Source organism: Actinia tenebrosa, unplaced genomic scaffold, assembly GCF_029948245.1.
Source record: "Actinia tenebrosa isolate PJP-AT-01 unplaced genomic scaffold, QUT_ActTen_1.0 PGA_scaffold4__44_contigs__length_22323623, whole genome shotgun sequence".
NCBI classification, from domain to species: Eukaryota; Metazoa; Cnidaria; class Anthozoa; order Actiniaria; family Actiniidae; genus Actinia; species Actinia tenebrosa.
The window spans coordinates 335739-350603 of NW_028292581.1; the positions used below are offsets into that span (position 1 = coordinate 335739).

Sequence of the window (14865 nt, forward strand, 5' to 3'; positions counted from 1 at the left end):
TGCAACCATTAAACAAAGAAATAACACTCTAGGAAATTAGGCCTATAGAGAAACAACACCGGCAAAAGGATAAATGAGAAAAGTAAACTGCAGTGTAAATCGTTAATGCTGATAAAATTAAGGTCGCATTAACAAATATAGGCAATTTTCAATTTTGATTGGTTAATATCGTACGAAACGATGTACTCTACCAACAAAATAACCGTATTCCTAGCACCTGCTTCCTGCAGACGCGTTTTAAGACTCTTCCAAGCAAACGCTAATCAAACAGAATGACGAACCCTTGAAGTTTGGAGAATTAAACCAGCCAGTTCATTGGACGATAGCGGAGGCACCAGTATGTCGCTCTGTTTGATGTCATGTCTCAGCAGAAAAAAACGTTTATTTTGTTTTGCGTTGTATATTTTGCTCGCACAATTCTTTTTGCAGCCTTGTGATCGATATCTACCCGCAGAGGAAACGATCGCGAATTGGTTTGTGGTTTATTATAACAAGAAAATAGGTAAATATTCCATTGAAATAACTGTTGAAAGGTGTCCTCATATGCATCAAGCAGAAACGCACTTGTAGTCAGTCTTGCTGTTAAGGGCGGCGTAGCTAGAATGACCGAAATATAGTTTAGTTTCATTTGAGATTTGTGGAGCGTTCCTAGTAGGGCGAGTAGATTGCAAATGACAATGCATGTGAGGTGTTGCAATGCACCATTCTTAGAATTGTCTTGAATGCGAGGCTAACATGAAAATGCAACAAATTCAAATCCTATCGAGAAAAAGTGTGATTTCTTTTGTATTTGCATGTTAGCCTCCGGCGCTACATATCTACGACACGTTTGAGAAGGGTCCATTGAGATTGCAGAATATTTCAGTTTATGGAAGAGGTGGAGGGCTCTTTACCCTTGCTACAGAGGCATAAGCATAAGCATCAGCGGCACTTGCACTCGGGGGTCGTCTAAGGGTTTCCATTTTCGTTTGTAAGCGCGACTGCTTGTTTCAGTACGTATTCACCGTCCATACACTGGTATCTAGTGTCGAATATTTGCGCGCATGCTCCGTATTTTTGAATCGTTTTAGCATTTTTAATAATTTGGAAAAGCGACAATTCATAGGACGTTTGCATGATGGCGTCATTTACTACCACTACCAGAATCCCTTGCATACTGTCTTTTGTTCAGTTAATTAGCACCACTTGTCTTACTATTCTCATGAGGAAATACAAATTTGAAAAGGATAGAAAATTCGCAAGGCATTATGGTAGTGGTAGTAATTATATGAAGCCATCGTGCAAACTCGGCCTATTTGCGTGCAGTACTTTAATGCATACGGCATGCATCATGTTTGAATCGTTAAATGCATTTTCGTTTTGACGAGCAACAAATAATCAAAAACCGCAACGTCTGGACAAGATGTTTCTCGAAAACGGGTCGAGAAAAAGTATCCGATTTTAAACAAAAACGTGTAGTGGACGGTATATTATATATCATGCAGCTTTGCGTTGTTCATTTGAACTTTCTTGTTTCAGTTCAAAATGTTATCCAACGAGCCGATGCAAGCACATCTCGAAGCGAACCACACAATCCTATCACAGTTCTATAGCATATCATATTCGTTTCATCATCATACCTTGGGCGTGGTGAACAACACGTGGCTCGGACATCTAGATCTTTTCCTCTATCCGTTTATTGGGCCAGCCACAGTCATTGTTTACTTCATTCTCTTCGCATCCTTAGCCTTCTTCGTGTACAAGATCTGGCGTTCGATGACGTATGAGGAGCTGATGAACTCGTACGAGATCGTCATGTCGTTTTTATCGACAGGCTTCGCATTCTGTATGTTGTTTTTAAACTTAACGTGGCTGGTGGGGCAAGTACTGGGATCTGTGTGCGACATTCTAAGCGCAAAATAAACTGGGAAGCAAAGGCTTTGGATTCGCTTACTTACTTGGAATAGAAGTTGAAAAATACCAGCTTCATGCAAATTGTTTGGATTTATTAGAAAATGTGTTTCTCGCTTTTCGTTCAATCGAACTCGTTAAAAACGCACCCTAATATATACTTCCTTTTAATGGGGTCCTAAGGTCTAATAATACCTAATATGGTCTAATAATATTATTGTCAATGAAATAACCTACGAAAATAATATTCTAATAAAACAGTAACTCATCTTTAAAAAATAAAAATTCACTAAAACGACAAACTGATGGAAGTATATCATATTAAAATATCATTACCTTTAGGATATTAAAATACATTAGTTTTAGCATCACATCTTAACTTTATGGCTTTTCAAAATATTTAAAAATGATATCATAATCCAGTCAATAAAAATGTGAAGATGTTACCCAAAACGTTTTGAGCCATTTTCACACTTTTTCGGGGGAAAATATAACACTTATGAACGACGGAAAACGAGTCGTTTTGCGCCATTTTTAGCGAAAAACAAAATATAGCCTTTGGTTTTGATTGATTTTGAACCATTTTTAATCCTTAATTACGAAAAATAATTAAATTATATATAAACTATGAATTATGCAAAAGAAGTCATTTTGGACCATTTTCAGTCAAAATGCATACACTATAGCCCATGGTTTTGAACCATTTTCACACTTTTTCGAAAAAATATTTATAACAATAAAAATAGTTATTGTTGTTCAAAGTCTTTTCAACTTTTTTGCTCAGATTTTTATCAACCGTTTTAGAATGAATACTTGGTTGGTCATTAAAAAGCAAGTGATTACAAATCTTTTTGTATACAAGGACATCTACGTTGGCTTTGAAGTGACATGACTAAATTGATCCAGGTCACTCTTTTTTGGCTGCCAGTTGCCAGTTGCCAGTTGCCAGTTGCCAGTTGCCAGTTGCCAGTTGCCAGTTGCCAGTTGCCAGTTGCCAGTTGCCAGTTGCCAGTTGCCAGTTGCCAGTTGCTAGTTGCCAGTTGCCAGTTGCTACGGTAACCGCTGACCGATACTGATTTTGGGCGCATGACACAAGTTTCCTGGAAAAAAGGCCTAAATCTATATATAAACTAGTCGTTGCAATTTGCAAGTGGAATGCTGCGAGTGCCATACAATGATGTAAAGGGATGTATACCAATGTAAATAAGATATAAGTTACATACAACAAAATATGCAAAACCGTCTAGATATAAGTAACAAGGACGAAAGTAGGGCATTACTTATGTGTGTGCTCCTGTATACTTATATGAATATGCTCCTGTAGATGTTTTGAGGTATTAAGGTGTAACAGGGTCCCCTATACCCCTCGCAAAATGCATTCACGTAAAATTATTTGGCAAATTTCCGCCTCACGTAAAATTCTGAAATCGGATCCCCATTCACGAAAAAATCGAAGTGATCATGTTTGACGTAAAATTAATTTTTCGTATCACGGAAAATGCCAAAATCTTTTTTACATTCAAAGTTCATGGAAAAACGTTTAACGCATTATAATAACAGATTTATCTATGACCATCAAAAATGACCGTTTTTTCAAAGGGGAGAAATCCTCCCATATTACTGTAAAAGTGTGAAAATCACCTCACATTTATGAAAACCATAGCCTATATCACATGCGTTTTGGTCAAAAACTATCAAAAATGACCATTTTTCAAGGGGGAGAAATTCTCCCATATTATTGCAAAGGTGTGAAAATAACCTCAATTTCATCCGAACTATGAGCTATGCTTTTTGATCAAAAACCATCGAAAATGACAGTTTTTTTTTTCAATAGGGAGAAATCCGCACATATTACTGAAAAGGTGAAAAAATCACCGAAATTTCATCAAAACCATGGGCTATAGTCCATGCTTTTTGGTCAGAAACAATCAAAAATGACCATACTTTTTAAAAAGGAGAAATCCTCCCATATTACTGTAAAAGTATGAAAATCACCTCAATTTTATCAAAACCATGGGCTATAGCCATGCTTTTTGGTCAAAAATCATCAAAAATGATCATTTTTTCAAATGGTAGAAATCCTCTCATATTACAATAAAGGTGTGAAAATCACGTCAATTTCGCCAAAACCATGGGCTATAGCACATGCTTTTTGGTCAAAAACTATCAAAAATGACCGTTTTTTTCAAAAATCACCATATTACCGAAGAGGTGTGAAAATCACCGAAATTTAATCAAAACCATGGTCTATAGCCCATGCTTCAGTTTTGTTCAAAAACCATCAAAAATGACCGTTTTTTCAAAAGGGAGAAATCCTGCCATATTACTTTAAAAGTATGAAAATCCCCAAAATTTGATCAAAACCATGAGCTATAGCCCATATATGTTCTTTGATCAAAAACCATCGAAATTGACCGGTTTTTTTTTTCAAAGTGGAGAAATCCTCTCATATTACTTTAAAGGTGTGAAAATAACCTCAATTTCATCAAAACCATGGGCTATAGCCCCTGCGTTTGGTCAAAAACCATCAAAAATGACCATATTTTTTAAAAAGGAGAAATCCTCTCATATTACTTTAAAGGTGTGAAAATCACCTCAATTTTATCAAAACCATGGGCTATAGCCCATGGGCTATGGCCTATGCTTTTTGGTCAAAAACCATCAAAAATGACCGTTTTTTCAAAGGGGAGAAATTCTCTCATATTACTGAAAAGGTGTGAAAATCACCTCAATTTTATCCAAACCATGGGCTTTTTGTTCAAAAACCATCAAAAATTATCTGGTTTTCCAAGAGAAAATATCCTACCCTATAACAAAGAATGTGTGAAAAACACCCCCATTTGATTAAAACTGGCTATGCGTTTAAGTGAAAAAACATCAAAAATGACGTTTTTTCGATTGGGAACTTCTACCATTATTAGTAAAGGTATATTGGTGTGCTTTTTTGCCGTAAAGACGGAGTTGTCACAAGATCCCATGCAGCGAGTACGGCAGAGAGTTTACATTGGTGAAACTGTGAGACCTGAACAAGATAGGCAAGATAGGTTGAAAGAACATGAGAGAGATGTCCGCTTAGACTACTACCGTTGTGCACGCCAAATATACCAACCACCACTGCCGAGATTGGAAGAACTTCGAGTGCATCGATAGAGACAACCATTGTTACACACGCAGAGACAAAAAAGCCATCCATTAGTCCCCATCCCAACCATTCGAAAGTAATCCGTCACGCCCACCATGCGCAGCCAAACAAATCCCCTGCGCGATCCTCAACACCTAGTTTGGACAATTATGAACATAAACATCTCTATCATTGCAAGCTCACCATTCCTCTCGCTTCGCGGATGCAAAGGCACGGCTACCTTTCAAGATGGCGCAGGGAACTGTGAAAGGGACTATTATACCACGGGGAAAAAAGAAAAAAGAAAAAAATGGTTCATAGTCATTCGATGTAGCTTTTATTACAGCATTATATCTTTTTAAATTCGAAACAACTACAGTATTATTTAGCAAAATTACTCGAAATACATGCATAGCAAAAAAAAAAATAAATAAAATAATAATAACAAATAAAAAAAATATTGAAATAATGTCTAATAGATGTCACTCTATTCAATTTCACGTACCAGAAGGTATGTGTCATATAATAGATACAAGAGACTCGTAGTCCAAACACATGACACACACTCTATTCAATTTCACGTACCAGAAGGTATGTGTCATATAATAGATACAAGAGACTCGTAGTCCAAACACATGACACACACTCTATTCAATTTCACGTACCAGAAGGCATGTGTCATATAATAGATACAAGAGACTCGTAGTCCAAACACATGACACACACTCTATTCAATTTCACGTACCAGAAGGTATGGTGTCATATAATAGATACAAGAGACTCGTAGTCCAAACACATGACACACACTCTATTCAATTTCACGTACCAGAAGGCATGTGTCATATAATAGATACAAGAGACTCGTAGTCCAAACACATGACACACACTCTATTCAATTTCACGTACCAGAAGGCATGTGTCATATAATAGATACAAGAGACTCGTAGTCCAAACACATGACACACACTCTATTCAATTTCACGTACCAGAAGGCATGTGTCATATAATAGATACAAGAGACTCGTAGTCCAAACACATGACACACACTCTATTCAATTTCACGTACCAGAAGGCATGTGTCATATAATAGATACAAGAGACTCGTAGTCCAAACACATGACACACACTCTATTCAATTTCACGTACCAGAAGGTATGTGTCATATAATAGATACAAGAGACTCGTAGTCCAAACACATGACACACACTCTATTCAATTTCACGTACCAGAAGGTATGTGTCATATAATAGATACAAGAGACTCGTAGTCCAAACACATGACACACACTCTATTCAATTTCACGTACCAGAAGGTATGGTGTCATATAATAGATACAAGAGACTCGTAGTCCAAACACATGACACACACTCTATTCAATTTCACGTACCAGAAGGCATGTGTCATATAATAGATACAAGAGACTCGTAGTCCAAACACATGACACACACTCTATTCAATTTCACGTACCAGAAGGCATGTGTCATATAATAGATACAAGAGACTCGTAGTCCAAACACATGACACACACTCTATTCAATTTCACGTACCAGAAGGCATGTGTCATATAATAGATACAAGAGACTCGTAGTCCAAACACATGACACACACTCTATTCAATTTCACGTACCAGAAATCCGGTATGTGTCATATAATAGATACAAGAGACTCGTAGTCCAAACACATGACACACACTCTATTCAATTTCACGTACCAGAAGGTGTTTCATATAATAGATACAAGAGACTCGTAGTTAAAATACATGACACACACTCTATTCAATTTCACGTACCAGAAGGTATGTGTCATATAATAGATACAAGAGACTCGTAGTCCAAACACATGACACACACTATATTAAATTTCACGTACCAGAAGGGATGTGTCATATAATAGATACAAGAGACTCGTAGTCCAAACACATGACACACACTCTATTCAATTTCACGTACCAGAAGGCATGTGTCATATAATAGATACAAGAGACTCGTAGTCCAAACACATGACACACACTCTATTCAATTTCACGTACCAGAAGGCATGTGTCATATAATAGATACAAGAGACTCGTAGTCCAAACACATGACACACACTCTATTCAATTTCACGTACCAGAAGGTATGTGTCATATAATAGATACAAGAGACTCGTAGTCCAAACACATGACACACACTCTATTCAATTTCACGTACCAGAAGGTATGTGTCATATAATAGATACAAGAGACTCGTAGTCCAAACACATGACACACACTCTATTCAATTTCACGTACCAGAAGGTGTTTCATATAATAGATACAAGAGACTCGTAGTCAAAATACATGACACACACTCTATTCAATTTCACGTACCAGAAGGATGTGTCATATAATAGATACAAGAGACTCGTAGTCCAAAAATTTGACTCAAACGTTTTTAAATTTCACGGATAGGTGACGCAGTGACACCTTGCGAAAATACATGGATATTACTTACCTTTTTATCTGGCTACAATCGTTTCCTCGTGACGTAACCACTGAGGAGTATTTCTATTAAGCCAATCAGTAATAATGTATGAAATGTCTAATTTTTATGGACTTTTCGAATAGCCACAATTTTTTTCTTCAGTTCTTTCCTTTCTTTTTAATCTCAACTCGTTTTCTTTCCTTTTTCTTCCGTCTTTTTTCGTTTTCTTTCTTTTTCTTTTTCATCTTGCTTCCTTTGTTCTCTCTCTCTCTCTCATTTTATTCCATTCTTCACTTTATTTTACTTCATGGATTTTATACAACAGCTTCTCTAAAAGCCTTTTTCAGTGGTTCTGCTTAAATCAAATTGAATAAATAAAATAAAAATTAAATTTAAAAAAGAAGAAGAAGAAGAAGAAGAAGAAGAAGAAGAAGAAGAAGAAGAAGAAGAAGAAGAATGTAAATCAGGAGCTAAGAGGCAGGAGTTATCCGGGTGGGCATGTTTCGTTAGCCAGCAATAAAGCGGGAATCCTTGGAGCCCCTCCTTTCGTGAGATCTTCTCTGACATTTCTCACTTGACTTTACTTGGTTTGCCCATAGTTAATAGAGGGGAATGGTTAGGAAACCTTTTGTTATCAGGTCTTTGAGAGGTTGAACCGATCTTGACCGTGCAATATGTTTGATTTATGCTCATCCGAAATTGCAAAATAAGTACACTGTAAACATAAACTTTGTCTATGGGATTATCTTAAGGAATATTCAAATATCTCTTTAAAATCTTTAAGTATTTTGAACTAGCTGCCAAAAGAAAGATTTTGGTCTGTTCACTCAGCCATTGCCAACAATGGTAAAACAATGGTAATACAAAGGATTGTGCACGGTCACGCTTGGAAAAAGTGAACAATAATCTATAACAATAGAGTTTCCTAACCATTCCCTTCTACTAACTATGGTTTAACTTGGCGCTGGCCATAGATAACGACCGGTCTCTAACTATGCAGAAACTATCCCCACCCCTACCCCTTTGGGAATCTGACAAGCGCATCTTGGGTATATAACTAACATGTCCGCAATGTTAAGTGGAAACATGTTTATAACGAATACCTAAATAAAGCAAATATAAGCCTCCAAAAAACCAAATGTTCAAACCTCCTCGTTCAGAAACCTCACAAGTGCATGTTACTTATATATTTATAACATGTCCAACTGATGTCATTACAACTGCAATTTGCCATTAATTATACAAGTTACAAGTTACGTCCGGCATCTTGGTTAACGACCGCCATCTTGGTTAACGACAACAAGCGCATTCCTCATTAGCTTTTCTTGTTAATCAACCAATATGGCGTTTTTTTTCATTGTTATTTATCATGAATGAATTCAAGGGATTTTAAGTCACACGGTTGCACACACCGTATCGAAGTAAATTTTAACTATAAATAAAAGCCGTACTGTTACAAGTGAAGCCCACTTGAACTCTCTTTAGCTCTAGCATAGCAGATACTGCTTTGAGGTCTGGTCGGTTGATCCAAACGAAATCTGTTTACCTTTTATTCAACACTGAAAATAGTATGTATATAGTATATCAGGGCCACTTTTTCTGTCTTCTAAGATCTTTATCAAGCTGTTATGACTAACTAATTTCCTGTAAGCTATACTCATTAATGCTGTAAATGGATCGCTGAATGGGAGGCTATGGGGCAAGTTAAAACCCTTGTCTTGCTCTCGAAGCTCGCTGAGACTTGTTAGAACACTTACATAAGTGGTCCAAAATATAACAAGTTATGAGAGTGTTACAGGAATATAAATGGATTGCTATATGGGAGATTTTGGAGAAAGTTAAATGAATCCTTGTCTTGCTTTCGAAGCTCGCTCACACTTAAAACGCGGTTCAAAATCTAATTCACTTACGATAGTGTTACAGGAATATCATTATTATTTCGGCTGTGATATATGTATTCGTACATTAATTATATACATCTGATCAACTATATACCCCAAAATGAAAACTAATGTTCTTATACTGGGTTAAGTGTCTTCTAAGAAATTTAGAAATACAAGTTTGGCTTTTTTTCTGAATTTCATTTTTGCTTTCCTATGTTTTTGCATCTTTTACTTTCTTACTTTTTTTTTTTTCGTTCTTCTTCGCATTCTTTAATCCTTTTGTACCGCCTTTTTGTTCTCTTGCCAAGTGCCTGATTAATTCCATTTCATTCAGTCGTTTTTCATTTAACCTATCGTTGTTTTTTGGTATTTCTCCTCTCTTCCGTTGCTATTTTTCTCTTGTCCATTCATTCTTGATATCAGTCGTTTTATTTGAATTGGAAGGTTCCCTCTTCCGCTTGTTTCAATTATAATTTCATCCCATTCACATTCCATCCACTTTCATTCACTTAATCCCATATCAATACCACAATTCCGGTCCCACCCCAATAACCCTTCTAGCTTGCACTAAATTCTACTGTATCTTTTCCGTGGTATAAATAGGATTAATATATAGATACAAATCAGTCTTACCTTATAGGTCTTCGAACGCGCACCGCTATCTTTAGCCCATCAATGATAACACGCGCATTAAGCTTCCATTCTGTCTTAATGACTTCTTACTCCAATACTGCAAATTACTTTTTTTCAGTTATTATGATAGCTCAACATCGAACGAAGAAAAATATGGTCAACGCCATGCTCCGTTTTCTCAAGATTCTCAAGAACTACGGAACAGTAATATAAATAGCAGGTCAAAGTTGACAGCGAACGGAAATTTTCTGTTCCGGCACATTTTGAAAAACTGAAGCACTTTTTGGCATTTTGTTTGCTATCTTCAAAGAAACGGTTCAAAGACACTTTAGCCGAATCACGTATATATCTATTCAAAGAGGTTGTAAGAGCCATTAGAGATAGGAACCTAGGTCATTCCTGAATGGAAAATAATTATGGGGATACAACTAAACACGAATAATCGAGGCCTTTAATATGGTTTTATCGGTAAAATGGTTTTATCGGCTACAAACAGCACTGAATATCTCAACACTAATCCCCGTGTTCTTGAAGAGAGTAATACCCCCCTAAGAAACACAAGTCATTCCAGCTATTCTTGGATCTTGGAATGACCTACCTCCTATCGCTTTTTGCCTATTTGCTATACTATTGCCTACTGCCTATCGCTTTTGGCGCCACAAACCTTCTTAAATATATGTTAAAAGAGGATAGATGGAAAGTTGAATACTTTTTAAAAATTCTCGAGAAAATGCATCTAAATTTTCTTTCTCTACGAAGGCAGCAAAAAACGACTTGTTCACAAATACACGGGTCAGCTTTTGATATGGATTCTACGTTTTGTTCCTTATACAGATATAGATTTGCTATGATGCTACAAATACTTTTTTGATGACTTTTGTGATGTTTGTTCACAAAACAATCTTCATCTACCGATCAAGCCTGGCAAACGAGCAATAGCTCAGTTTCGAAGTTTCGTTACGTTACTCTCGTCACAGGTTCCTCGCGTACTTCCTCCAAGGCAAATCCAGGGTAAACTCGTCGTAGGTTATTGAGCTTTAAGATTTTCCACAGGCCATTTCTGTAGTTTTCGCTCAAGAAGAGACAAACGCATGGGTTTAGCGCGGCGTTAGAGAGCATCAAGAATTGGGCCGCAAAGTACAGATGGGCAAAGTAAGGCGGGGAGCAGCCAAAATGGAAGACGTGTGCAATCACAAGGAATATAGCGCTCATCGGGAAAAAACAAATACCAAAGACCAGCACTATCACAAACGCTTGCCTCGTCACACTTGTGCTTCTGGTTAGCCGAACGTTATTCTGGTCGTTTGCTTCGAATTGTATCCTAGCGTGCTTGAGGCCGACTATCATGGCGGCGTAGAGAATGGCAACAAGAATCCAAGGAACGCAGCCGAACAGAACAGCTACGTAGGTCACTACAATGGTAGACATCTTGGTGTTATCAAGAGGTGCGAAGCTCATCCAGCAGATGAAATTCCCCTGGTTGTCGCTGTCAAGACGCAACGTGTAAAAATAGTAGCAATAATTGACGACTGAGAGAACCCAGATTAAGGCGATGATGAAACCTCGGACTTTACCCGGGACAAGATTCACTCTTAACGGCATCATAACCGCACAGAAGCGATCAATAGTGATGCATGTCATGCTTAAGATAGAAACAACTGCCGATATATCAACGAGTAAAGACTGAAGAATACAAAGAAAGTGGCCAAAGTCTCCGCCAACTCGCCAATACGTTGATCCAGAGCTTAGTTCCAGTATGTCCTTCGGAATCGCAGCAATTGAAATGAGCAGATCAGACGCAGCCATGTTGACCAAAAAGTAGTTAACAGTTCGCTGTAGGCTGGGAGTCTTCGCAAAGACTGCAATCACAAGGGAATTAAGGACAAAAGAAATGACCATTAGTACTGAGAGTGCCACAATTTTGATGGCCTTGGCGGTGTTGCTATCGTAAGTTATGGCACAATAGGTACCGACACTGGAAGTTCCATTAGGCTTTACTACAGAACCATTCGTTGTATTCATGATTGTTCTTTAGGAATGACTCCGGGCACCGTTATCTACACCTTTTCCACACTTTTTTTCTCGAGCGGTATTCCTTATTCGGTAATCACTCTATATCTCTCTTATGACTAATCGCAAACAGGTCTCAGGTCTCAGCTTAATTCGTTTTGTTTATAAACCGTTAATATAATGTGTTGGGTTTTGTTCGAACTTATGTCTTTTCAGGAATCCAAGGCGCCGTTTGAAATCTTCGTCAAAACATTCATATACTTTGGACCGTCTCTTAACTACATTACAAATTAGAAGGAATTTAGATCAGTGCGGTTCAAAGGAGCCTTTAATCTTCGATATTACTTGGAACCAAGAGGGTTAAAGAATGGCGTCAACCTAGAAAATAGAAAAATATAAGTACTCGATTATAGATTATGATACAGATAAAGAGGCCATTGACTCGATGTAGCTACAGAGATTCACGTATGAAGGTTTTACCTATGGTATAAAGACAAAATATGGTATTGTTATTCAAACGCTGGGAAATGAAAGTTAAGTTTCAGTTATCAAAAACGCTGTTTTATTAAAAAAGGAACTTCGAATCCTTGTTGAAATTTTAATTTTGATTTTACGTATAAACTTCGATCTAACGATATTCAGAATAATTGACAAAACGATTCGGCGATCCATGCGATTTAGCAAATTGATAATCTAATGTTATGTTGAAAAAAAGACGTTAATTTTGATTTTGATTTCAAAATTAATAACTATGGATCTAAACAAGAGAGAGAGAGAGAGAGAGAGAGAGAGAGAGAGAGAGAGAGAGAGAGAGAGAGAGAGAGAGAGAGAGAGAGAGAGAGAGAGAGAGAGAGAGAGAAAGAGATTCCATACAAACAATTAGAAAACAAATATTGTGTAGCGATTCTTAAATATAAGGTTACCTGATAAATGTACAGCTTGATTCAGCCACAAAAGAACAATTCCTTATTCCTACTCTCCGTGCACACAATTAACCAAAACCTCAAGGAAATGCTCAATTTATTTGCCTCACTCACTAACAACCTCCAATCCAATTGCATGAAACAGGTGGGGTTATTCAAATGACCTACTGAAGTCATCAAAACGTCATCGGATTCAAATGCACAGCCGTATTCATATCCCTTTTAATAGAAATATAGAAATGATCGTTATGTGATTGATACCATTTACCACCACCCGTTTGCGGTTTAATTGAATCAATGTCGTCCGATTTGCCTTTTCAATAAGATTATTTTTACTAAAGCCTACCTAGGGCGTCTTTCTGTAAACAAAGTTCATCCTTTACAAATTATAACCTTGATATAAAGGATACCGTTAAAATAAACCGCTATGTACATTAAATCTTCATTTAAACTGAAGATTTTCATCCATCCAACTATATACAGTTTAATTGGGATGGAAGCTGTTCCGACGCTGCACTTTTTCTAGCTCAATCTAATCGGCAATGCGTATAGGAAATACTTTTACTTTGGGTACTCAAGATAATAAACTACTTAACCATCAAAGTTTGTTTTTATTTATCCTATTTTCCACGATGAGCTGATCTTTAAGGACCAATTTTCACTTGGAAACTATTTTGACAATCACATTAACAATCATCATGATTGTAATAAAAGTTGATGGCTGTATTTTGAATTGATTTTAAGTGAACGAATGAAAAAATGAGTGAATAAATAATTGAATGAATGAAAATAATGAAAGTGAATGAATGTAAAACAACATAAACTTCGTACTTCTTTCCTTAGGATTGAAGTAAAGGCCGTAAATTATCAAATTAGGATGTCTGATCTCATCTGATCTTCTTTAGACAGAATCCCTTAAAGGTACCCACAATCTTCACTTCACAAATATAACTTAATTCATATTTAAAATCAACCGAATTTCCTTGGCTTCCGGAGATAGTATCAACAAAGCTAAGACATATACTCATAAAAAAATATCCCTTTCTTTGTGCAGTTTCCTTGAAGACAATCCTTTGTCTTTTAATCAGTATTTTTTTAAAATTTGGGAGCATTTCTGGTGCTACACACACTTGTAGTTCAATCAGTCAAAATGCACAGCCGCTACCAAACTTCTATGTAAGCCTAAATTATTCGGTGCTCGTGTTAATGGTATTTAAGGCTTGTATTCAAACTTCCAACTCTTGTTGATCAACTTTTTGAAGAGCCGCTTTTCACTAGCTTTTCACATTACTTAAATAATCAAGTAAAAATAATCACTTTATAATTGAACTGTCCTCGGAGCTGTCTGTTAAACTGCATCCACCTAGGCGCCTTCTGAGTACAAATGAGCTTATTATTTGCGCCGAAGCTAAAACGCTTTCAAATTTACCAGAGCTTGTTTAATAATATGCACATTCAAAGAAAATTAAATCTTATAAAGACTACTTGCCGTAGGTACTCATATAGTCGGAGACCGAACTACTAGTATTTCGCGTTTTCTTATTTTGGACGAGCAATATACCTTTCCCAAATTCATTTTAGCGACCGCAAAGGTACTAAGTCGAGGTTGAACTTGATCAATGTATGGACACATCAGGTTTAACCTCGAACAATTGTTTCGTTTTCACTATCAATCGAATTCTTCAAAGGTCTAGTCATCAAAAATATCATATCCTTAATTAACTAAATCATTTTGTTTTTCTTTTCCCAAAGAAGGCTGAAGTAAAGCCTATTAAAGGTGACAAATTTTCTTCGCCTTTTTCATCTTCCTGATATTCATTTCTACATATGCAAGCTGCTTTCTGAAAAAGCGGAATATGTAAGATAGGCAAGACTACTGTTCGTGCTATAGTTCAGGCTTCGGGCAAAAATGACTGATATATCGCAAAATTGTGATTTCAAAAGGAAAGTCCAAAAAATGCGTG

The 14865-nt window shown here is 36.8% G+C and overlaps 1 protein-coding gene across 1 annotated transcript; it reads right to left on the reverse strand.

The window, feature by feature from the left end:
• Positions 1–8974: 8974 nt before the first annotated feature.
• Positions 8975–13280, reverse strand: LOC116307113 (RYamide receptor-like). Its single transcript, XM_031717261.2, has 2 exons — positions 12902–13280; positions 8975–12356 (listed from the first exon to the last, which is right to left on the reverse strand). The coding sequence occupies exon 2, from the start codon at positions 11988–11990 to the stop codon at positions 10926–10928; it is 1065 nt and encodes a 354-aa protein (XP_031573121.2). The 5' UTR covers positions 11991–12356; positions 12902–13280; the 3' UTR covers positions 8975–10925.
• Between the last annotated feature and the right edge of the window lie 1585 nt (positions 13281–14865).